General features: G+C 29.8%; 1 protein-coding gene across 1 annotated transcript; it reads right to left on the bottom strand.

Annotated features, from left to right (window-relative positions):
* Window positions 1-15,553: 15,553 nt before the first annotated feature.
* Window positions 15,554-25,821, bottom strand: LOC119668955 (protein disconnected-like). The gene is made up of 2 exons (XM_038078651.1): window positions 25,754-25,821; window positions 15,554-17,324 (listed from the first exon to the last, which is right to left on the bottom strand). The coding sequence occupies exon 2, from the start codon at window positions 17,269-17,271 to the stop codon at window positions 15,865-15,867; it is 1,407 nt and encodes a 468-aa protein (XP_037934579.1). The 5' UTR covers window positions 17,272-17,324; window positions 25,754-25,821; the 3' UTR covers window positions 15,554-15,864.
* Between the last annotated feature and the right edge of the window lie 1,381 nt (window positions 25,822-27,202).

Here is a 27,202-nt window from a genome sequence, read left to right as displayed (position 1 = left end):
CTCTGTAAAGAGTTCGGACATTCCAGGTGCATATTTTTAAATCGTGTTCCTTAATACGTTTGCGTTTGTCGTCATCAGTAGATCGTTTCCTTATCCGAGGCTGCCTCTTCGTTTGCATTGAAAGGATTTTTTTAAATGGTGGGTTCCAAGCCCGACGCAAAACCTCATATATCCCTGAGGTGGATTTCGCTGCACACATTAGTTCACTACGCACGGATGATTGTAGCTATCCAGAGGGGCCACGTGGAGGCTGTGTGTCAACTTGGAGAGAACAGTGACAAGGAAATTTCAATCCCATGCACTAATCATTTAATGCTATACATTGCAATGCATGTTAAAATAACTCCAAACATCCATGATATTGGATTTCATCGCAATTTGAACTAACAAAATGCAGCCAAGAAAGTGCATTCACATTGACAGTAAGGAAATGCCACAGAAAAGGTAATCCTCTACAAATCGAAAGAGTCGCTTGCAAATTAATTTTGATTTGATGCATTTTCAGTCCTTTGGCGGATGTGTACTGCCGCAACGGTTGACTGAAAGGAATTTTGTGAAAATATTTGTTGCATGCAAACCACAAATCGCAGAGCTGCCTCATCTTTAGATGTACTTCCCCAAGTGCAGACGATGAGATAGACAATGGCGTATTAATCCTTTAACAATTATAAATGAATCGGTTGGCTCTGTTAGCAAACGCCCTAACCACCTGCCACCCAACCAAGCTTTGTAGGATTGCGTGTGTTCATTGATGTTCCCTGCATTGTACGAAGTGCATCCTGTTATCTAAATTCGTGTGTATGTGGATGCGTCTGTAGTGCTTATTTACTTATGCACACGTGTAACATGTACATGCTTTTGTAATCCTGATTGTTTGTTTGTGTGCATATGTGTGTGTGTTTATGTGTTGCTCAGCATCCTTCCCTTGCATGCAATTTACGCGATGTAATTTAATTAATGGCGAAATAAATATGCAAATTGTCTATGCTGAATGCCGTTGTCGTTGTTGTTGTTGTTGTTGTTATTGTTCCTTTTAGCTGTTAGTGCTTTTGTTCCTGTTGTTGATATTGGTGTTAGTGTTGTTGTTGCTATTGTTGTTGTTGCATACAACTGATGATGATGTTGATGTTGATGATAATTATGTCGTTGTTAATATTCACATTGATGTTGGTTTTAATGAAAATGTTGCTGGTGTTGTTGATCATGTTGTTGACAACGGGCGTCACGGATTTTGTACACACTTCCATATCTTATGTAAATATTTACACATTGCAGCAGGTACGTTTGCATACGAGGACATGCCCACGTCCTTCTGCCTGCCTATCCACAATCATGTACAGCTCACAGAAGTGTGTATTGTTGCATTTACAGTTATTTAATGCTCATTTGCTTGTATTTTGTTTGTTGTCATATAAGCTGAGTTCTGCCAGACTCATCCACCATATGCGTTCTGCATCGACCTGGCCCCTCACTTTAAAGGTTTAACTACAACAATTCCTGCTATTAAACACATCCATGAGTAAACAAATTCAAAAATCCTTTTTCAGCAAACAACATTTTGAAGAAAAAAATTATTTTGATTAATTTAATGCATTTCACGTTTTTTGAATTTAATTGATTTTAAATTTTTGGAAATTTATTTTAATTTTGGAATAAATTATAAGCCTATTATCAAATGAAATTCAATCGAATTTTTTCAATTTATTAAATTAAAATTGTTTCAATTAAAAATCCTTTAAATTGTAATATATGAACTAGAATTTAAGTTAATTTTATGGATTAAAAAAATGAAACAAATATGTGAACATATTAACGAACGAAACGCTTCAGTGTTATGTTCTTTTTAACTATTGCATACTTGAGATCTCTGTGATGATCAATATTTTTAATATTTTTCAAGGTTATGTTTTAACAGGTTACAACTTTCATAATAACCATCTATCTAACAATAGTATGTGACTCATCTATCTTACCTAGACCTTTTATACAATAATAGCTAATTTTCTGAATTGCATTAATCACCATATGATGTATTTTATGCTTATGCTCCTTTTGATATGCGCATTTTATATAATCCAATTGTCCAATATTGCACTTAAATACCAAAATTGATGAACAACGCACTGAACGTTTAGGAGTTGAGAGTGTTTGAAAGTTGGTAAGATTATAAGAGTAAGAATCTTTGAAAATGAAACACCAAGGCCAGCTACAAAAAGTGACTGCTTCTTTAGCACCTTGTTATACTATATAGTTTATAATAAAACATATAAATTAAACAGAACTATATAATAACGTAAATAATATGTATATTGCTATTGTACGTTTTCATATAATAAACTCATATGTATTCATCTATTAAATTATTTCTTGTTTGACCCAAATACACACTTTGGTTTTAATTAGTTATAAATCTTATACTAAGTCACTTTTGTGACATTTTTATTCAAATTGCTGTTTTTTATGCAATTTCATGAAATAGCATTTGAAGCATAAATTAAAAACTGTCCAAATTGTCAAAAATTTTAATTCCAATCGAACAGGAAGACAGCGCACCACACAACACGCGGACCGCCTAATCTAATTTATATGAAAAACACTCTCTGAAACCGCAACAGAAGACTAAGCGCAGACTTCATCTTAAAATGTAATTTCGGCATTCCCATTAACATTAAAAGTATATTTATAATCAAATCTATGGAGTGTCAAAATTTTCACACGCTCACCGATCGTGACCGGGTCAGAAGAAGTGTTGCCGGAATTGGTGACGAGTTTAATTTATTTTCGATAAAACAAATTTTAATTAATTGCTGCCGCGGCCAGTACTGCCAGTTCTGTCGATGTTGCTGCTGTTAAAAATGTTGCTCATGTTGGTTTTTCGGTTGTTGTATTGTCTTGTCGTCGGTGATGTCGCACTTAACTTTTTTTTATTATTCGCTTTCATTAATGAACGACGATCGTCAGAGTCGATCGTTTAATTCAGAATTAAAACTAGTTTCGATTTCGAAGCATGAAGAGTGCGTTAAATTATCTACTCTTTAAGCTTGAATTGCAGATTAGATCGAAACTAAACTTGATTTTTGGCGTTTTTTCAAGTTCTTCCAAAAATTGTCGATATTTTTAACTTGAAGTGGCAAATGTTCTTAATGACTTTTTCTCAATATCTTTCAATACACATGATGCCACACGTAGAAAACACTGAAGTTTGTTTTGCTTGTTATTGTTTTAATGCTTCTTCTATCATACATACGATGTTTAATTTAATTGTTGTTTTTGTTGTGATTGCTTCGGGTACTGAGTATCTGCAAGTTTTCCAAAAAGTTGACGTTGACGGCAATTTCTTCAATTTTCAGTTTTTTCGGGCTTTGTGTTGACTTTGTATATTTATCTTTAGTTCTAAATCCTTTTGGCTTCTGTGTCATATAACATATAGACACCCATACTCACGCTTTTTGTTTATTTTTATTAATTTTTTTGTTTTTTTACTACTCTTGTTGTTATTGTTGTTGCTGTTAATTTTTTAATGTGTTGTTATTTTTGTAGTTATTCGAAAATGTTTTCCTAAAAAAGTGTTGAGGGAGCCAAATACAAATTTCTTCAGCACCCAGGCAAGCGTGGATACCCAAGCCTAAAGTAAAACAGGCAAAACGATTTCGATTTCATCGAAAAACAATAAAAACAGCTTCGGAAATCCAAGGTGTGATATTCTACAAAGTGCAAACACATTTGATAAATTTATATGATCAACAAAGTGTGCATTCGAACGAGTATTGAAAATATATCGGAAGGGTGATTTGTTTGTTAGTGACGAAATAAATTTTATTGAATTTTTTTTATATATTTTAAAATAAATTAAACTGAATTTTCAAATTTAAAGTATACTATTTCACCAAAAATTTTTTTTGTAAATACAATGTTAAGCTGCATACTAATAATTTATTAGAACAATTTGAAACTCATCGACAATACAATTTATACATTGCTGTTTAAGTATTCAACATACTAGTATTTAACATACTATTAACAAAATTTATCTAACTGTTTAATATACATACAATTTATTGAATACATCATTTAAGCCTATTCATACAGCACAATCGATTACTATCTTGATTACAATTTTACTCGTTCGACTTATGGCTAACGTACGATTATCGATTACTATTACTGTTGTGTGTAGTATTACTAAGCTGCACGAATGATTCTATATTTACTAAATTATAGTCTTAACTTAATTATTGATATTTCTAGCTAGTGTACCTACTTACTAAAATCAGTTACTGTAACTAGTTTCTATAACTGGTTAATGTAACTTGTTACTGTGACCTGTTACAGTTACTGTGACTCGTTACTGTAACCAGTTACTCTAGTCCTTATTATAACTAACTAATTAATACATAACTACTATAACCAGTTAATCTAACTCGTTCCTGTAACTAGTTACCATAACCAGTTACACCAACTCGTTGTTATAATTATTTACTTAACCACTTACTGGAGCTAGTTACTGTAACTAGCTACTAAAATTTAATTGTGCATTGGGCAATATTTCGTTAAAAATCAAGTCAAAACTATGATCCCATTCCAAACAAAATCAAGTTGAGATTAAATTTGTAATTTACAATAGCCCAACTTTATAGCAATATTGTGAACAATTGTCATAAGCTGTAGTTTATCCAAATAAAACTATGCTAAAATATTTGCACTTCTATTCACAAGGACAGCTACAAAAGCAAAAAATTAAAAAAAAAGAAGTAATATTAAGATTTGCTATGTGAATGGGTTTTAAGCGAGACGAAACGTACGATAAAAATTACAAGATTTGTGCAGTGTGAACAGGCTATTAGACTTATTTAAGAGAAAATAAGGAATTTAACTTTTGTAATTCTATTTTTGAACAACGCTTTTAAAATATAGAATACCCAAAAAATTATTCTATTTTTCTTGCTTAAATTTCTACATATTACTGAATTTCCTAAATTTCATTGGAACTGACATGTACAATATAATACAATATATAAACTTTTATATTTTTTTTTACACTTTATTTTGATATACCAAATTTAATTGGAAAATATTATTTCCTTGTTAAGTTTCAACTCATTTTTTTCTTCAAGTTACTATATTAAAATCGTACATGCAGAGCCAATGGGATTATACATATTTTCTAATATTTTAAACAACACGTCAAATATGTGTTACTTCACTTGTCACACTGCTCATCCCTTCTCAAGTGCATCAGAAGTCGTCATAAAAATATAATCCTTTAGAGCACATTTTAAAAAACATTTCGACGGTTTTTAAATATTCTATTCAAAAAGCAATAATAAATATAGTCTAAAACTCTTCAAACATAAACTAATATGCATATTACACATAAGACTACACATAAGAATAAAAATTACAAAGCACAAAGTACTTGAATGGATCCCACGAGAGCTACACATCTCACATGACATTTAGTGTATCAAAAGGATAATTTCATAATTCATGCCTGACTATGGTATGACATGACGTACATAGAATGCCCTGTATCGTTGCCATTCCGTGTTCATGCAGCTTCATTGAGTATTTACCACAGAAACCGAGACACTTGACATTTTCAGTGTCGTTTTCATTTGGTTTAATATCATTCTTTGCGGTTGGGCGCGTCTTTGCTGTACTCCTCAGCATTCGTGGTGTGATCCTTGTACACGGGTTTGTGTCGACAGGAAAGGAACTTCTGTACAGCTTGCAAGCATTTCACATTGCTTCCGTGAAAAATTGGATTATAAAATTGTAAGCAAAGCACATTTGTGGTGTCATATCTGACGTGCTCTGCTTTTTAGACTTCGCTTTTCTCCTTTCACATTTCCGAAATTTGACAGTTTTGCGCAATTGTCAGTGAAAATGCCAAAAATATTTCCCTTGCCTGTTTTGTGCATTATTTTTTATAATATTACTCCTCTCTTAATAGATCTATGATATGTCATATTCTTTTATAGTTTTAAACGACTTGAGATATTTTCATTGTAATGCAAAACACATCACCAAAAGAGTGGTAAAAAATTTATGGAAATTATATTACGAAATTGTGGATTCGAAAGAATATTTTAGAAATAATACATTTACAGAATTTGTTGAAAAATCTATAATTTATAAAGAAAAGGTTAATTAATTATAATATTTACATAATAATATTGAGTACACAAGTATACCTCGCTAAATAAATATACGGCATTTATACGGCATTTTCTTATTAAACAAAATGCATTCAAATTTAATACATTAATACATTTAATATATTTAATATATGAATCTACGATTAGATAAAATCATACAGTCTAATTCATAAAAATTTCTTATAATGCAGCATTTTAAGACTTTTTTAATTTTATGAAACGTTAATGAATAGAGTTTTATAAATGCTTTATAATACTGTTAAATAACATTTATGAATAACATTTTTGATAAACATAAATTTTAATGAATTAGGCTGATATACTATAGTTCTATATAGATTTCTTTTATTGTTGGTTTACACAATGTGAAACTAATAAACAAAAATTTGCTTTTTCAAATCTCTATATGTTAATCTCTATGATACAAACAAAAGAATTCATTTAAAATACTGTCATATATTATATCTGAAGAGAGTTTTCTATAGATTTCTATTATTGATGTTCATCTCCACATTATTTTTTGGTGGCCCCTTTTTTTTTCTCCCACTACGGACTATAATGTAATTTTGTCTTAGCTACATCATCTGGAGACACACATTGTATAGCCAATCAATCCAAATTTGCATTTTCAATTCTCGATAAATAATAAAATGGATAGAAGTCATCATCTCCAATATCACAAACAAAACGACTAATTTAAAATATTTCAAAACAAATGCTGTAGAGTATAAAAAGGTTTATATATTTATATAAAAATATAAGTTTAATATTTATTGCTTCATTAAATTATTTGAGCTGCAAGAATAACAAAGGCAGACTGATTTGTTTGCCTATTTCACGCATAAACCTATAAACTCCATTGCCAAAATAATGAGGGATTGAATATGAAAAGTCTTCAATAATCTCCACTGTTTGTGTATAAAGGCGGTTCTCGAAACTGTTAATTATCAAAACAAAACATTATAAAGGAAAACAATAACAATGAAATAATTGATTTTTAAGTACTGAGTTTTGAAATTTCGCACAGCAACAAATCCATAAAAAACGATGTACAAAATGAAAACATAAAAAAGCAAAATTTAATTTGAAATAATTTAAAACGAACCTCCACAAAATCATAATTTTCATTAAAATCTGTCTAAACAATGTCGGACCCCACTGGGCGTATACGCACTGGACTCCACATTCGCATTCACCGGCGCTCCACAGCCAGTTTTGCTACCAAAATTTAATGCCGCCGCTGCTGTTGTTGTTATTGCAGCTCGAAATTGCCAAATAAATAAATTTTTTGGAGTAAACTATTTTTTACGAAAACATTGTAAAAAGTTAAGCAAATTGTAAATTTAAAATTTAACAAAACATTATAATTGCTAAAATTACGGTTATTGCAATTGTTGTAATGTTTTTACAACATTGTGAGCGCTACGTTTTTTGACTCAACACTATGAGTACAAATATTACTAATAAAATAAACGCACTTATGTAGTATTATATTAATATAGATATAATGTACAAAAACCAGAGAGTGCCGAATATATTTTCAGATCGTACAATCATAACATGTTACTCAATTATCAAGTTTCAATCAGTTTCTAATATCTAATCAAGCGTTGAAACTTATGCCCAACACACGATCAAGCTACAATCAAACACACGATCAGTAAGCAGTCCAAGTATGTGGACTGACTCAGAATGGTTAACAAATTTTCCAGATACAAAACCATTAGACTAAGAAATATTTTAGAGGACTTCTTTGGTACTAAATGATACATAAGTATGAATCATCTCCAAGATGCGCTTCGTCTAAATCACTTCCAGTCCTTGTGTAATGCTATATTGGGCACCTCAGGGCCATTATTCACACAATAATTGGACATATTTAAAATTACTGACATATTCTTAAATGTACAATTTAGTACTGAAGTAACGCATTTGCTCAACTTTAATTTTGATTAGCAACTGTAGTTTGATCCAGCGAAAGTCATTAGTGAGCAATAAAGAAGATAACTGATGAAGACACAATTTCAAAAAGGATTTCTTAGAAAAGTCTTTTAGATTAGCGGAAAAACATTTCTAGTCTAAATTTTCCACGTTATATTATACAATTGAAGATGACCGTATGACTACTTTACGGTGACCATATGGAGCCTAAATAAGATAAAAGATAGTTCCTATAACTATACCTCAACTACTGATGAAACAACTGAATTTGATTACAGCTAAAATAATTATATAAACTAACTTTTAGCTAAAAAGTCGATTGAATTAATCTATTAAACTTTTGGCTCCAAATTATATCAAAAATATACATATAATGATATTGTATTAAATTAAAAATTTAATAAAGGAATTATCACAATAATACTAAAACAAACTTTTGATAGGTAGTCAGTGGTGATGACAGTCCATGAAAGATCTTCGGCAATCAAATGAACTTCTATATTCAATGAAGAACTCACAAACTTTGGATATCTAAATCAAGATGCACAATGTAAAATAAAATACCATTAATATGGAAATAGGACTAAAAATGATATAAAGCTTTATTTAAGGTGTTGGATTCACTAATAATAATGGATAAGTCGTTCACAAATAATATTTCTAATAAAATATATGCATCTGCACAACATATGTATATATTTCCTGAATATTACGCCTCAAGTAAGAATATTACGCCTAATCGGCTAATCGCGTGAATTATGCTTGCTAGACCCAGGAAAGTGATAAATGTTTGAAATATGGCCAACTTCATCAAGAAAATAATGCCAGACACGGTACTTTGATTGGTAAATCATTGAATTTAAGTGTTGGAAGTCTATATTACCATAAGAGTTTTAACAAATTAACAAAAAAAAAGGTTTTCGTCAAGTCCACAATACTTTATTCCACAATACTTTATTACTTTAACTCACCAACATACCATGTAGAGTGCAGAACTAGATATCATATATCTGTAATATACAATACAACTCCAGTAAAGTTACTTGGTTTATGTTAGTTTTAATAGATTTCTGTAAAATAGTTGCATCTTTTTTCAGTTCATATAATTATTTTGTAGAACTGATTAATATTTGTGTATCTGTATCAGATATACATAAGATCTTATGGTTTTCTAAAGTCCATATTACGAACATTTTCATGGAAAGTTTTTAAATAAATTATTAATTTTATTTTTATTTTGTTTTAAGCCAATTTTCCAATTTTTTTTATTTTTTTTAATTATTTATTATTACTTATGCTTCTTTTTAATAAATTTTTCATTTGTTTATTTGGTTTTAAGAATTTTAATTTAGGCATAATGCGATAAAAATATTAGCAGTCTATAATTTACTTCCAGTTCAAATAATTTCCACGATAAAATTGGTAAATTTTAAATTAAACTTTTAATTTTAAATAGCCCAGAAATATTTTTAATAAAAAATAGCGAAGTGTTCAATATCAAAATATTGTTTATAACATATTAATTTTTTTGATACGCTACATACATACTTGTGTCTACATATGTCAAAAAATTAGTTTAGTCGTATGTATTATAAAATTCAAATTCATGTTTCAGATTTATTTAATCATTCCTAATCAGTTTCTAGTAGTAGTTAATCGTTTATAGTTTTTGTTTATTATTTCCATAGTTCATCAAGCATCTAAAATTATAGAGTATTATAGAGTAGGCACCCACGGGGAGCCTAACATCCCTAGAGGGCGCTATTCAAATACCCCCTCGGATCAAATAGGACGGAGACGTAAACTTCGTCATCAAAGAAAGGCAGCGTAAGATTCAAAACGGGGAACGAATCAACAACAGTATGATCAACGGTGCCGAGATTCGAATGATGTCTCTATTTCAGTGTCTGTTCACCATGTTAGATGCGGCTGAAAGCGGTCGTAGGACTTGTAGCAAGTGAATCTCTATATAAACGCAAGAATCTCGCTGGGCCATGGACGCATCATCTGCCGCTTATGCAATCCCACTGCACTCGCTGCAGCAGACACATCGGTTTTGGAGGTATCAAACCCAAACCCATTAACAACATCGATAGTTCCGAGATTAACGAAACCAACAACATAACTAATTTAAATAGTATAAATAAATATTTAGCCAATTACAAAACACTTGAAAACCAATCAACTAAACGTCAAAACAAAACTTCGATTATTTAAATCAAATTTCGTATCCGTACTTCTGTATGGTTGCGAAATATGGACGTTTATTAGATCAATCAATTCGTGAATACAAGCTTTCATAAACAAATGTCTAAGACGCATCTTCAAAATATAGTGGCCGGAACGTATCTTTAACGCGGAATTGTGAAAAAAAGCGAACATACAAAGCTTCGAAAATAAAATCAAAAAGTGAAAATGGCAATGAATCGGGCAAACGTTACCCAAGCCGAATTCGTGTATCACTAAGCAAGCCCTTAAGTGGAATCCGTACAACAGTCGTCGGCTAGGCGCTCCTTTCGGAACGTGGTGAAGGACAATTGATGCTGAACTAACATCAGCCGTTACTCATGGAACGACACCTGCATAGCAACTTCAAATAGGATACGGTTCAGAGGAATTGTTGAGGTCCTATGCTCCACTAGGAGTTAATAGAAAAAAGAAGAAGAAGATTAAGTAGAATGTACACAGGTTTCTTTAACTTATATTAAAGTAATGCAAATTGAAATCTTTATACGAGTATAAAAGGTTATCCAATTTGTGATACACGATATACGAGGCATCTAGATTATTCGGCAAACATTTTCCAGAATCAAGAATCTTGGAACGGAGGGAAAGTTCTTAAACCAAAATACTTAAAATATATGAAATGCTATAATCGCTAATTCTCTTGTCATTACTGGTCCTATGATCTCTATAAAAATATGATTTTTGGTGACTTCATGGTCAGCACAAGGTACGAAAATTTCAATCAGTATAAAAATATCATCCAAAATATATCTTTAAACAACAAAAAATTACAATATTTCCTATTACAATTTAAAATAGGAAAATATATGAATATAGGAAAAACGGAAAAAATAAAAATTTCAATTTGTCAATTATCAAAATATCCAAAAATAATTTCACTCGATATGAGTCAAGCACTCGTGTGTATATCACAAGCAACAAATTAAATTTTGCCACAATTTCGTTTTAGATTTTAGAACTTTTGTGTGTTGTCTGTCAAGCGAAGGAAGACAGATACGCCTGTGAACAATCAAATGGCAGTAATTACACTTTGGAATTGGATCAACGCGATCACAATTTAGAATGGAGCAGAATCACATCGCAGCACAGAGTTGAGATGCCAAGGAATGCAAAAGAAAAACCCGAACATCGGATTCTGTTCCAATTTAAAGTGGCTAATTTTAGAAAAATGATTTTCAATTCTCCGATTGTGCAACTCTACGTTTTATACTTCCATACTTCCACCGATATACGCATACATACAGATACAGATACACATACATACACTCGGTAGTTCATAGTATATATGCAATATTTTTCTACACATCTAATTGATTCCCTTCGAAATTTGTTCCGATGGATAGAGCCATTATTAAAAATCGAACGTATTAATAAAATTTTAATATTTATCAAAATATGCGCACATGTGGCCCCGGGTGCCAGTGAACGGGGCTGAGTGAGTGAGGAAGTAAGCGTTTCGGCCATGTGGAATTTGTTTAATAAATTCACTTGACATCGAAATGTGATGGAAATGATTTTCATATTTTATACAATTTGACTGTAATTTGATTTCGTTATTCCTATAGCGCATTTCTCATTCCTTTCTTTTTAGATTTTTTTGGTGCTCAATCCATTTTCAGTTGCTTGGAAGTTGGCACTACCCAAAGGGTGAGATACTGGAAAACTTATTGATTGTTTATACAATAATTTCTATTCTTTGGCATTAGCAATAATAAATTAATAATTTTCGAATGTTTTTTGTACAATGTTTATTTATAATTAATATTTTTTATGGTTGTAAATTATTTACCAGAAATAAATTTGGTTGAAATCACTTAGATTTATTGTTATGCTTGTTTACTTTAAAAAAGTTTTGCAATTAAAGAGAATTTAATCATTTCAATAATACGGGACAAATTCAGATTTCTTAAAGTTTTCTTTAAAAAAAAAAAATAAATTTTAATGAAGCAAACATATATCATACAAATATTCCATATAGTTTTATACTTTTATACTCTTATACAAAAATCATCCATCCGCTATCTTCATCATTATATCAAGACGAATCGATGAAACAATATTCGTATCCATCTGTCCCTCTGTGATTTCTCTGGCTGTATGTATGTATACCTACATGTAATATATGTATGTATATCTAGATGCCTACTACAATTTAATCTAGTCCATTCGTTTCCACGCTAGAGAAGTGAAACTTTGAACAAGTACTTTTTGTGAGTGCATGTAAGTAAGATAGACATGGAGAGAATTGATTGATTTCATGAAAATAATAACCGACAATGAAGTTATCACATTTTAAGTTTGTATTACTATTTTTCTGTACTGAAAATAAGATTTATATATTTAGCCTAAGCCCGAATTGAAAGTTCATCTAAAATAGTTGTTCATTTGGTAAAGAGAAGCAACTAAAAAAAGATATATAAAAGGTAACTATTGTAAGGTAATCAGACGTCATTTGACATATCTTTTGCATACAACAATTAATCTCGGTGCAACTACCAGCAAAAAAAAGCTGATGTTGTGAGATACATTAGTTTTTATTTAGTCTAAGTGACAACATTTCCACCCGTGTATTTCTTTCGCCATTGTATATCGAGCCTTATTGTGCTGAAACATTATATACAAAGTGTAATTGAATAATAAAATTAATTGTATATGTTCTCTTAACATTTTTTTTAAATTATAATACGTGTATTATATATATTAGTACAATAATTAGCAATGAAAACGCAATTGCAATCTTAGCCCGCTTTTCAAAACATCAAATTAATTCAAAAAAAGAAACCTGGGTTTGAGATATAAACCCAACTTGATCTATAATATTCTTCAGTAGACACTAAATTTTGGTTGGTGACACCACAATATAATACAAGAACAATACAACATGTACTCAACATCTGTCGAAAGTTGTGAGATCTGAGGTAACCAGAAAAATATATATTTATATCGACATCTATCTCCTTGTTATAAAAAACACCATTAAATTTAACAAAATGTGTTAATGTTTCTAGCCAAATCGTGGTCCTTAGTTTAATATTTGATCCGTAGTATTAAATCAAGCGAAATTTACAATTCTAATATTTTTGTTGTCGATATTGTAGAAAATAAATAGCTGGGATTGACGTTGCTTAATCCTTCTAGTTACTTGAAATTATCTGTAGAGTCAGATACTATTTTTTAAAATTGTGAATCAAAAAAGAATTTAAGCTCTCTACATATTGTAATTATCCTCACAAAAAAAGGATTTTATCTATAGTAACAACACTTAATAATTTTTTAGAAAAATATACCTATACATCATAGATTACATTACATATACCTGATTCATAGATTTAGCTTTGGGTCGGATTTCTTTCATATATGTGGGGTTGGCAATGCTGTGAACAAAGAGACGGCAGTGAGGACGAAACCTTCGACGAAGCAAGTCAAACAAATTTTACTCTTGTGTGTAAATAAATTTATATTTTGTATTTTGTTTAATAAACTGTATTTAATAAATTATATTGAAATTGAATCCACATATATGTTAAGAATTCATCAATAAAAATTTCCAAATTAGATCCATGTTTATACTATATAAAATATTTGCAAACAAATATTTTCCGCTGCATCATTGGTAACCCTGGGTTGTGTAGCATAGTTTACATATAATTAGATACTGGTATCTAGTATGTGTACATATATATATATATATATATATATATGATTCTGTTGCATTAAATTTCCATTAAAGTGGACTTTATTTTCATTCTGCGAAATTTGGGTAGTTAAAGATGACCTGCTGCATAATAGTGGTGTAGTAGACTCAGTTACCTGAAGTGATGTAGAAATATTAATATTGAATACTTGAATTGTATAGCAGAGCATTTAGGTTTTTATTCCTGGACACATAGACATGAAATTCCAGTTAATTTCAATAATTGAAAAAAAAAAAAATTGTTAAATGCATTCATGCATCCGTCATGTAGAACATTCGCTAATCGAATTAGTTAAACCGAAAGAATTCATTTTATAGAGAATAATAGTCTTCAATTATTATTCTTTAAAAAAAATTTTTTATTGTAGAACAAGATATTTTATTTCTTTAGTTCTTTTTCTTCTTAATTGTTTACATGCTTTCTCTTATAGGCCTTTTAAGAACATATTTTTAGTGTAACCTAAAAAAGTTAGTGTATTTTCTGTGATCATTAAGTGTTTTACAACATATTTCTGCTGCATTTTAGGTGTTAGGTTCCATTTCATATTCTCTTTTTCTGCATATTTTAAAAGTCAAATTCTATATATATAACGAAATTCATATTCATTATAAAGAAATATAATTATAGAATTTTTTCATTCGGTAAATTGAATACTTGTAAATTTGAGTTTTCATTATACTGGATGTCTATAACATGTACATCATAACTAGTGAATTCACTAGCTGCCAAATCAATTAAATTATTATGAAATTATTTATATCATAATTATATTATTATCGTTCTAAATAAAAGAGTAATAATCTCTTAAATACACCTCAACTATCTACAAATAGAAATATTTTTTTAGCATTATTTGGAAAATTACTAATAGAAGTGTTCTATTGAATAATTTTATATGTTCATACTAACTTTTTTAACCCATTTATTAAAATTGATTTACTCAGAATATATTTTTCAAATACGAAGTGTGAAAAAAAGTTCAGTCATCTTCCCTGTATTATTCTAAAGAATACAACTCCGTAATTAAAAATTTATTCACAGATCCACTTTTAACAGACATGACTCACTGAGATATGGCTAAGAAGAACTTCGATACTTCCAAACCTTCGACCAAAAGTTTTAAAATTAAAACAAATATATTTCCATTTAAAAATTCATTGTTTTATTTATCATAGTTTTTGTTTTTCACTAAATTCTGTTAATATTAATTTTAAATTTAATGATCTTACAACTAAAACAGTTCAACTTTGTTCAAACACAAGCTTAGTAATGTAGGATATGTTACATAAAATACACAAGTATTTCCATTAATAATTACATTAAATAAAAATTATTATATATAAATTATAAAATTATAAAAATAATAACCATTTATATATAGTATAATTATGCACTGCTTAAAAAACCGTATACTTTAGTATATTTTGATTAAATGTTTAATTATTACAAAAATAGGAATCAAATGGTTAAATACATAAAATCTAGAAGCACTTAAATTAGATTAAATAAAAACAATATAAACTAATTTTTAAAAAAATTAATAAAAATTAAATATTTGAAAAAAACACAGAAGAGAAGAAACCTCTCTATTGCACATTGGCTTTTTGTAGCGAGGAGTGCGTTCATTTAAGAGTAAAAATACTTTCTTTGAATACTTTTGTAGGTAAGACGATGGATACAAATATATCAAATTTACAAATAAATTATACACACATAAATGCATTAAAATTGCATTTCGAATAAAAATATTTACATAATTAAACACATTGCAAGTGCACAACAAGGAAGGCAATGAACAGCCGTTGCAGGTGTTCAGCCGAGACTTAAACCGAAATTGCGTTCGTCGAGATTTCGTTGTACTGAGTTTTGAGATTGTTGTTCATGAGCATGGAACGGTAGACTTCGGAGAGTAAATTCCACATGGGCGGCGCTGGATGTGTTGTGGCATCTGTGGTTGGTGCGGTCGGCATGGGTGAGGTGCGGGTATCAGCGGAGTCTGCTTGGTTTGCAGCAGCTGCTGCAGCAGCGGCAGCGAACATTTGTGATTGGAGTAAACGCAAGCGCTGCTCTTCCGGTGATAAAGGCGATATTGATGCAGGTAACGGGATGGTAGTGTGTGATTTCTTCAGTTGAGAAGAGAGATCGAGGCAGCTTATTGTTGGTACTTCTTCGTTCGTTAGTTCCATTTTAACTGTGACTGGTGAACTACTCGACAATTCCGTTTCACTTTTGGTACGTTTTCGCTTACCCAATAAGCAGTCAACTGAAAAGTTTCCGCTTAGTTTTGATGAATTACTTTGAGTTGGACTCTTGCAATCATTACTATTACTAGACATAGTTATGTTACTTGGACTTAGGCATTCAGCTGCATGACGCTTGTGTAGACTAAAATCAAGTGGCTCGTTTGAGTCATCCGTATGCATTGCTGGTTCTTCTTCAATTGAAACTGAAATCAATTCTTCATCCTCATCGTCTTCATCTATTTCGCGGCAATAATCTTCAATATCACTATGACTACCCTGACTAGTACTCGAACCATTTGTATGCACGTCTAATATGTAACCATCATCTTCATCTGCATCTGAAGAATATGAACCAGTTGAATCATTACGTACACCGAACACGTGTTCCTGTTTCATGAACATATGCGGCATATTTGTGCTTGGCTGTGGGGCAAATTCGCCAAACATTGCTGCTGCTGGATGTGGGTGATAACCGGTTGGTGGCATTAAGCCCGGAAATGCGGGCAAACCAGCGGCAGAAGGCATTAGACCGGCAGGTGACAACGGAAAGACAGGAAACTGTTGTGCGGTGCGGCCATCGTGAGGTGAAATTTTGCGTCGTATGTGTGGTGAGTGCAGTTTTGGGTTGGGATTTGCGCTGTGGCGATTACGTGAACGCCGCGAGCTGAACACCATGTTGCAACCCTCAACAGTGCATTTATGCATTTCACGCAAGTGTACCGCAGAAAAATGTATCTTTAATGCTCCCTTGTCGCAGAAGGTCTTAAAGCAAATAGAGCATTGCACGCGCTTTTTACCAGTGGCGGGATTAATGAATTGACCAGCCATGTTAACGGGTGGAGAACCCCAACGTTTAGGTTTCGTTAGTGCCGCAGCGATGGGAGATGTTGCAGGCGATGTTGTTGCTGATGAGGAAGACAATGCGGCATTTGTGGGATGACCAAGCAAATATGTTGGTGGTATGAAAGCTGACATAAGATGCTCCATTTTAGTGACTGTAGAATTTTTGTTTTGAAAATGTCAGACCGTAACTGTCAGAACTGCAAAGAGAAGAAACATAAAAGTGGTTATTAACATAGTAATTGTAAGATGATGTTATAATAAATAATAATTAAATGTATGCTTCAAATAACTTATGTACTTAATTTAAAAAAATAAAATGATATTTTGTACGACAGCTCACAATTTCCGTCACTTAAGTGTCCTAAGATTTGTAGTTTGTAGCAATTCAACTAATCTTGATTGACTTTCTCAAGTGCCCTAGAGTGTACGGAATGAATGGTAATAGTTGTTCACTTGCCATACGTCTGTTTGTGGTACATATGCGCACAATTAGACTAAATGACATTTAATCTAAAAGCCGCGTTTAATTGAAGAAATATAAATCTGGGCACTTCCTTGTGTCAAACTGCTCAAGAACTAATGAACTCAAGACTAAGACACTGAAAGATTTGCAGTATGTGTACGTGGAATGCATGAAACTAATTATGCTGCCAACGGATTTCTTTCCATTTTATTTATAGAAGAAAGAATTATATACTATCTTCATATGTAGTTGGTATATACTTTGTTGATTACATGGAAAAAACTTGTTTAAGTCTTTTGACCAAAATTAGGTGCAATATTGTTTATAACCTAAAGTGGCAATAATCCGCATTAAGTGCTAAAAATTGTTCCTTTTTGATTTTTTTTTTTGCATGATCAATCAAACATTGAATCGTTGCGAGTGGAGGCAAAAGCTGGATAAGCGAACAATCGGGACGGGACAACTGTCATAAATTCATGTTATGCAAGGTAAAAATATGTGGAAATTGGACATAATTCATTTTTAGTGCTTTGCCAAAGGAAGTTCTGTGTATGTCCAAGTTGTGCATTGTCACATGTGAGAAACGCACAACCACGCGATCAGTTCGCGATCGGTATAAAAGGATCAAGAGTACAATAAAAGCGCTGAATCAAGGACAAAATTGAACAATAAATGTCCACAAGTTTAAAGAACTTCACGTTCAAATCTGAGGTAGATTATCTTTGAGAATTCTTAAAGCAATCTTAGCACACATAATAACTGCTTAGCGATCGACAACAAAAACAAGTCATAAATTCAAGTGGTATTCCAGTTGGATCTCATAACCTTACGGACAGAAGAAATATGAACATGAAACGCCTTTCTTGTCATTTCTGTATGATGTTTATTATGAGTGCAAAATGCAGTGTCCTTTTTGAAGATTTTATTTTTTTACGAATGTATACTCATAAAAACTCGTACGTATTCTTATTGAATTTCTCTACTCAATGGTGTTGTTGATGACGGTGTTGATGTTGACAACAAAAAAGGGGGAAATAAAATGATCAGTTGTACATGCGATATATATCTATGGAGTGTACAAAAAGTATATAATTATGGTTATTTTATTTGATTTCTTTTTTCAACCGAAATTCTTTATAATTTGTTATATTGATTGTGACAATGACAGTCGAAAGACAAAATCTGTAGAGGAAGCAGCACAGCACAACTCGTTTGTAATTATGGTTATTATAGATGATTATGAGACGTTCATTTTCTTCATTTTATACATATACATATGAACATACAAATATACAAGTAAAATAGTTTCATTTAATGCCAATAGTGAATGAGAACGAATCTCTTGCCATTGATCAGAATCTTAAACTTAAATTGAACTTAATTACTCGCTTCTCATTAATTACAAATTACACATATAAAGTAGACAGTTCGTGTACCTTTTTAACTACAACATCAATTAAAAAAATCTAAGTAATTCTTATGTCATTAAATCAATTTTAAAACGAAATCAAAGAAATTTCTTGTTTCTTTTTTTCAGATTTCAAGTGAAGGTGAAAGATTTCTCAAACACATGCTGTGCCTGTACAACTTCAAGTTTGTCACCTCAACGATTGAATATCTTTTTTATGATTTAAAAGAATTTTTTAATTTGTATTTTACACGCGCAAACACAAGACATAACAATTTAATGATCGTCGTAAGTCGGTCCCAAAATCGGAGTTGACATTTAAACTACAACCGATGAACGCACCATCAAATACTGTACATGACATCTACAAGACAGTAGTGCTGTATTGTGCCCAATTCACAAAAGAAAATCACCAAAAATACGACATTTTAGTCGTAATTCTTTCCAACGTGTATTTCATCAATCTTAAATGCTGATTTATGATCTGTTCTGAAGATGTCATCGTACGCGCAAAGCGATCATCATTAACATTTAGATTGGTTTTCTGATTTCAGTTTACAACATTTAGGATTTTGCTTCTTTAATTGTTACAAAGGTTAAATGACTCTTTCTGTAACTGGTAACTGGTAACTAGTAACTAGTAACTGGTAACTGGAATAGTCAAGCTGCCCATAAGTCCGCCAAAGTTAACAACATGCGACATCGATCTTACGTCAAATAAATTAAAAGCCATGTAAAAGTCGAAGACACTGAAAAAAGAATCTTTTGTCCCACCGACTTGGGTTGTTAAATCGGTAAGTGGTTTCTTTTTTGGATTTGACATGTTTGCTGTTTGTGTAAGTAAACTCTTGTATTTGTACTATTTTTAACTTTAGATACTGTGTCTGTATGTATCTGTATAGATACTGTATCTATAAATTAATCAGAAATGGGTTATAAAATTTGGCGACAACCACATAGAACACAGAGGCGGTAACATATGTTGGAATTAAATTAAGCTGAGATAAAAAAAAATTGGGACATGAAGCTTAAATAATGGACACAGAATGTTTTAGGAAAACTGCAATTGCCACAAAATCTTGCAATTAATATTATATTAATAAATAGTTATAATTCATACCAGTTCATAAAAGCTAATAATACAAAAATATAAATTTCTAAAGTTGATTCACCAATGACAGTGAATATCACAAAAAGCGCTAGATGTGTTGTTCAACTATATAGATTCCCGCTGCACTTCGTCTACAGTAGTTAGATTTGGACACACACATACAAATTTTCGTTAGCAATTGAAGTTTGGAAATAATACTTATTTGCCTTCGAACATGAAATCTTGACAAAGTCTGGCCAGTGTAGATACCAAATTCATATATTCAATGTTCTGATTAATAATATAAAATCTTAACTATATTTAAATATTAAATCTGACCTTCATGCGAATGTAGAGTGGGTGGTAGCCTAAATCTAACCCACTTAGAGTTCAATAAATCGGCCAATTGTGATAAATCAGTATATAAATGTAATTATGAAATAAAATAGTAATTAGTCTACATCTATTAAGAAAGGTGAAACTTTTATTTGAATCTAACAACAATAAAAGCATGGATTACTACGCCATAACTTCAGCTTGAAAAATGCACTATATCTCATGCTTATTATTTCCATTCAGTAAAATAATTATTTTATCAATTGAGAAATTAATACAGAATATCGGTTACACCATTCGCTGGCGAAATTAATCACCAGTCGAGTTTAAGAATGACAGTACCACGATTCATAAGCTAATATGAATGATAAATTCACTTGGTTGTTGTGCTATATAAATTAAGTTTTTATTACAACTCTACTTACGTTCAAATAATTTATAACCATCACCTTTACATAGCCCATATATTGTACAAAATCAATTTAATTATTGCATACAGCCCTATTTCTTTCTGCAATCCAACCAAGTAACATGATTTTCATTGAACTCGCACATAAAGTGACGTCAATAAACAACATATATCTTAGTGGTAATCTTATGGATCATAAATACCCTACCACTGACTTTCTGATAGCACATCTCGCATCAATTTCGAAGTCTTCAATGTCAAATTAGAAAACACAAATAGAAAATACGAGAGCAGAGCGCTTACAGATTTTACGAGCCCATTAGAAAGATAAATTAACAACAATAACTACAGATGCAAAAAAATAGTAGCAATAATAGAGATCCATAGGAGCAGTCAAAGCAGTCAAAGCTGTGGTCAAATGTGTTTTAAACTGATTTCTACGGCACAACATGAAGTCTTGACCATAAACCAAAGACGACGACGACGACGACATTTTCATAGACAAAAACAAACAAACTTCAAGCGTAGGCCACTGTTGAGCTTAGATAGATTGAGAAAAAATGAGCCAAACTATATCTTTATGCCTTTTTTAATCTTTTTTTTGTCTTGAAATGTCATAAAATGTGAAAACCAGTAGTAAAGTTCGTAATTACTGCAAGATAAAATTAAACGAAATATAATAATGAAACGAAAAAAGAATGAAATAATAAAAGATAGGTGTATTGAACGGTGTAGTGCCCATGGTGAACAAAATTGTTTTTAATGACATGAACTTTAAATAAGTTTTGCTCCGAGATTAATTATTACCGCAGATACAGATACAAACTATCTTCCAGTTCATTGTACTTGTGATTGGACTGCTGACTGCTGAATGCTGACTGTTGAATGCATTCAAAGACATAAGACATAAAAATTATTGGCAACGTGAGGAGCTTGAGAGGAGTTCGAGAGGTGAGGAGCGTGCTTTCTTTCCGTTCTTGACTAGTTAATACGGGCGGCTAACTATGAGTTTAGTACTCGCTTCTAATTGCTTTTATGCAACTGCCAATAATTAAATTCTGCCGTCCAGCCAGTCTGCCATTTTGCCATTTTGCCACTCTTCCATTTATGATTTGCATCGCAATTAGATTTTTATTGCACTGAATTAACAATGATTTCGACTACGACTCCGAATCTGATAAATAATTTCAAGCCACTCACATGTGGTAGGAGTGATTTGAGATTTTTTTTCAATTACATATTTAAAATTCTATAAAAAATGGCAATTTTCTGTGATTGAGGACTTTTGACAGTTTTATATTGATTTTTGATTAATTTATAGAATAAATGTTTTATAAGCTATTAATATATAAGCTATCAATTTTTTTATTTATATTATATTATTATTATTATTATTCATATTTCTACAATGCATAGAAATCAATTTTTTTTATCACGAAACTGTTCAAACTTTTTTATTTTTTTGATATGCTAATGCTATATTATATTTCTCTCTCCGATTACATGTGACTTATTTTTGTCCATGAAGTCAGATACATTGAAGCATCTACCGTCAAATGGGTTTAAAGGGACTACAAAAAGAAAATTAAAGTTAAATTTAGATCATATAAAGTTACTCCTTTTGGTATTTGTATACCAAAAACTATTGAAGAGATCATTAGACAAAGCTTTTAAACCTGTAATAAGTACAAACTCTCAAAATTAGCATGGACAATTAATGGACAAAAAATAGTCATTAAACTTCATAACTTGATTGAAATGTATTCAGACCTGTTATTGAAAATAACGAGAAAGTGGAACATGAAATTTTTGAACCATATTCATTATTTTAATTAGTACAGAAGGTATTATAAACAGAGTACTACAAACGATTTCATTCTCAAGAAGCCTACAACACTAAGTTCGAAAGAACTAATAATAATGGTAATGTGTACAGAAGACAGTATACGGAGGCGGCTACAAAGGAATTGAACGTAAACTTAATATCAATAAAAATTATCGATATTACATAGAAAAGTTATTTTACGAATTATTAGTACTTTTATATATTTATTTTTTGAAATATAATTTATTATATAAATACTATATATAGGATTAACATATTAAAATCTATACATTTTGTTTATATAACCCAAATTCGTGTTGTAAAACAAGAAAATAATACTAAGATACCCTAGTTATTCGTCTAGTATAATCAAATAATGACAAGGATTTAAGTATTAGAGAATTCTATATAAAATATGTATACATAGCAGTGATCATAAATATTTTTATAATATATGATATTATATAGGTCATTAAATTACATTTAATATTATATCACATTGTATGTTATATGAAATAATTTAATCTAAATAATTTAATAAAGAATTTCAAATCATATTTTTAAATGAATTTTTTTAATTCTTAAAAAAAATATGAAGTATTTCTGTATAAATATTGTATATTGTATTTTATTACTCAACATATAAATTATATATAATATTTTCGTATAAGAAAGGAAAATAAAATTATATTATTAATTAATTATTATTATTATATTATATCGGTTTCCATTATATTTATATATATTTTTATTTTATATTATTTTTTTTTATATTATTTACTCTTGTGGTATATTATTTTATAATTATTTATATATATTTTTATTTTTTAAAGGGTTTTTTTTATTTTATATAATTATTTTTTTATATTATTTACTCTTATGGTATATCATATAGAATGTATATGTAAAAAGATAGAAATATAAATATATTATTTTATATATTTTTATTCATATATATAAATCTATATATTTTTATTTTATATATTCGTTTGTATAATTTACTTTCTTATTTACTTTTATTATTATATTGTATAATTATTATATTGTTATATAAAATGAAATAAATATTTTTTAAATAAAATTAAATTATTTTTATTATTCATCTTATTTTGTTTTATATTATATTTTTACTCTGTTTTTATTTTAAATATTTTTTATACAATTCTATTAATTTGTTTCTCGTTTATTATATGTTTTTATTTATCTCATATTAATTTTATATTTTACCAGCTTTTATTTTTTTTTTCTATATATATATATATATATATATGTCTTTCTACTACAAAATTTAAATTTTATTTGACATTTGATTGACTGATTTTGCCCTCATTTATTGTAATTATTACCGATTTTATTTTATTTTTTTACTGTTTAATTAATTTACTTAATTTTGGTTGTTTTTGGTGCAGTAATGTCATACTTTGTATCTTTTACGTTGTGATCCCCTCCTGATCTCATGATCTCCTGGACACAAAATTTTATATATTGTATATGTGTTAACATTGTGTTGACCTCGCGCTTTTATGTGATTTAATAAAAATCCATTTAATGCCAGTTTTTCTCATCATTAAAAATCTTAAACATTTGCTTGTGTTTTTTTCAAATGCAACTCTGTTTAATTATCAGTTTTTTTTTTTGTTTTAATTGTTTTTGTTTTATGATTAGTTTGACTATATTTTTTACTCTACTTCTGACTTATTAGTAACAAGGTCTTTATGCTGTCAAGTTGTTAATTATGCTTTTAAGCATTTAAATGATTTTTGTAAGTATTTTTTTTATATTTTATGTATATTTTTCTCCTTCCTTTTCCACTTTTCTATTATAAGCGCCAGTTTAAGTTTTTTTGTTTTTGCTTTTCATAATTTAAATGTTTTTATTGTGTGAATTTTGGCTGCAAAGTGGCATTATATTTTTGTCTCCTTTGATTTTATTGTGGGTTTTGTACTTTCACTTAACTTATTTTTTTCCCTTTAAAAACTATGTGTACGAAAATATTATTCGGATAATTTGATTTAATTTGTATGAAATATTTTTTGACAACTTAAATTAAAAGCTCTTAAAATAATTTTTAATATAATTTAAGTGTTTATTTTGTGTCATGAATACTGCTTTTCTCACGTTTCAAAGTGTTTTCTAAGCCTTGGCTAAATTAGTTATATGACTTATGTAAAACCATTGCAAAGGGGGGTAGTAGAAGCATGCGTTGCGTTATTAGAAAATAAAACAAAAATGTTTTTACCTTTCATCATTTCAGTATTCAGTATCATTTCAGTTTTTATTTACTAATTTTTTTTCTTAACTATTCTAATAATAATATATAATTAATTACAACCACAATAATATAGAAAAAGTTAAGAAGGTAAGCCACTAAGATTTAAATAAATTTTAATTTTGAATTATGTTACATTATTAAAATAATGTTAGAAAACATATTAATGACTCAAAATAAACATATTTCATGTACAATTTAGAATTAATAACAATCCTGTTTCAGCGAGAATGTGTCGCTTTCCGCAAATAATGTATTTTATTGGGCAATAAAGAATTATTTAGTTGTTATAATAATCAAAGTCATAAATTAATACAACTATATCAGCAATTAGAGTTTATAAGATAAAATTAAATAAATTTTTTTTAAAGACATAAAATTTTGTAAATATATATTCCTGTTCCTAAAAACACATTTACGTTAACATATCAATCTTTAAAAAAGGTTGATATGTTATGATATGGTTTTATGAATATTAATATAGACGTAAAATAAATTATATCTCAGAGATAATTAATCGCATGACACAAATAAATAGAAGTTTAAGTGAAAATATTTTTCTCAGTAAATTTAAATAAATTTTAATTTCTAGTTTTGAAAAGTGTTTCAAACGATTTTTTAATATCGAATGTGTGATATTATATAAACATTTTAATATTTCGCAACTGACGTTATCTGAATAATTGCCGTCGGTTAACAGCGATTTTCAATAAAACAATTCACATTGAATTTTCTCAATTTCTGATTTTTATCAATTTTTTTCTAAAATCACATATTTCATGTACACAAAAAAGAAAATTATTAAAAAATGTTAAGAAATACTTACACTAATTAAAAGATTGTTTAGACAATTTTGTTCATCGAAATCCAATTTTTTCTTAATTTTCAATAAAGTTTATATTTTTGTCGTTTGCATTTCTCATTAAATTTTTTTTTTTTTAAAAATATTGTTATTTCACACAAAAGTTTAGTTTTTCTTTAAATTTTCAATCCAAAATTTTTTCTTAAAAACACTTTTCGTTTTATTTCTGTTTTGTTTTTCTTTCAATTATTTAGTTTTTTTTGTTTTTTTCTTTAACAGTAACAAAATTTTTTTTTAATTTTTCACTTGCTTTGACTTGCACTTCTACTTCACTCCTGCGCGTATGTCCACTTCCTACAGAGTCGTGGGTGACACTGACTGAAGGTAGCAGTCGGTGCTACAACAGCGTTGAGAATTCTTCTACAGTCTTCTTCTACACCGCTCAGCCAACGGCAAGCAACACCACCAACAACAAATGTTCTTTGTGTTTTTTTTCTTTTTGTTTGTATATTATTTGTGCTGCTTTGGCGACACTTCGCTTTTGCTCTTCACAACACACACCACAAAATTTTAAAATCCCTATCAACTTATGGCAATGCTATGTAATGTATGCAACAAAAACAACACGCTTGTATCAAAAATTCGGAGAGTACGGTGAGCTGGCACACACACAAAATATATGTACGCACAAGACGACAAGTTCAACGCAACTGCCCACAAATGTCTCAACATTAGTTCAGTTCAGTTCAGTTCAATTCAGTTCAGTTAAATTTTTTCGTGTTTTCTTTTTGTCTTTGCTTTTCTTTACTGTTTTCTATGTTTTGCCTCTTCGCCTTTGGCAATAGTCCATTTTGAGCATAAAATTATCTTGTTTGTAGTTATATATACAAATGCATTTGAGTTCGCCTGGCTTTGCCTTCCCTGAAGTCATATATACTAACAGTTGGGTTTTAATATGGGCGTGCATGTGTACACGGATGAAATGTTATGTTCTTGTGTGTGTGAAAAACAGTGACACACGACTTAAAATATCTCTTAGTATTTTGTCACATATTATGTTTGATAAGTTGAAATTGTTGTTGCAGTTTATTTTTTTGTGCTCATTCTTTTTTGTAAAAGTGTGTGTGCGAGCGCATTATACAGTACAGAGAGTTATTTTAAGAGTAAATTTGCCTGAGTGGTACTGTTCATACGTAAACCAATATTCAAACTTCAGCGTTTCATATAAATTGAGCAAGTTCTTAAGAGTATTTTCATGCGAAAAGTCGATAACACAGTATGAATGTATATTTTAAATTTTTGGTTTTAATTAATGTAAAATCAGCTGAGCATACTCACATTTTTTTTCATTGAAATTACTATTTTTTGTTTCAGAATAATTTTCAAAAATTTAATGAATCAATTTCTAAAATTTTATTAACGAATTATAAACTGCTTAAAATACAAAATAATTTAATTTTAGTTCATGTAACT

The sequence above is a fragment of the Teleopsis dalmanni genome, chromosome 1 (genome assembly GCF_002237135.1).
Source record: "Teleopsis dalmanni isolate 2A chromosome 1, ASM223713v2, whole genome shotgun sequence".
NCBI lineage: Eukaryota > Metazoa > Arthropoda > Insecta > Diptera > Diopsidae > Teleopsis > Teleopsis dalmanni.
The sequence above is the reverse complement of the archived record's forward strand: the minus strand, read 5'-3'. Positions and strand labels throughout refer to the sequence as shown.

Bases quoted from the DNA above. Each gene is read 5' to 3' on its own strand.
- LOC119668955 (XM_038078651.1), bottom strand. From the start codon at position 17,271: ATGGAGCATCTTATGTCAGCTTTCATACCACCAACATATTTGCTTGGT.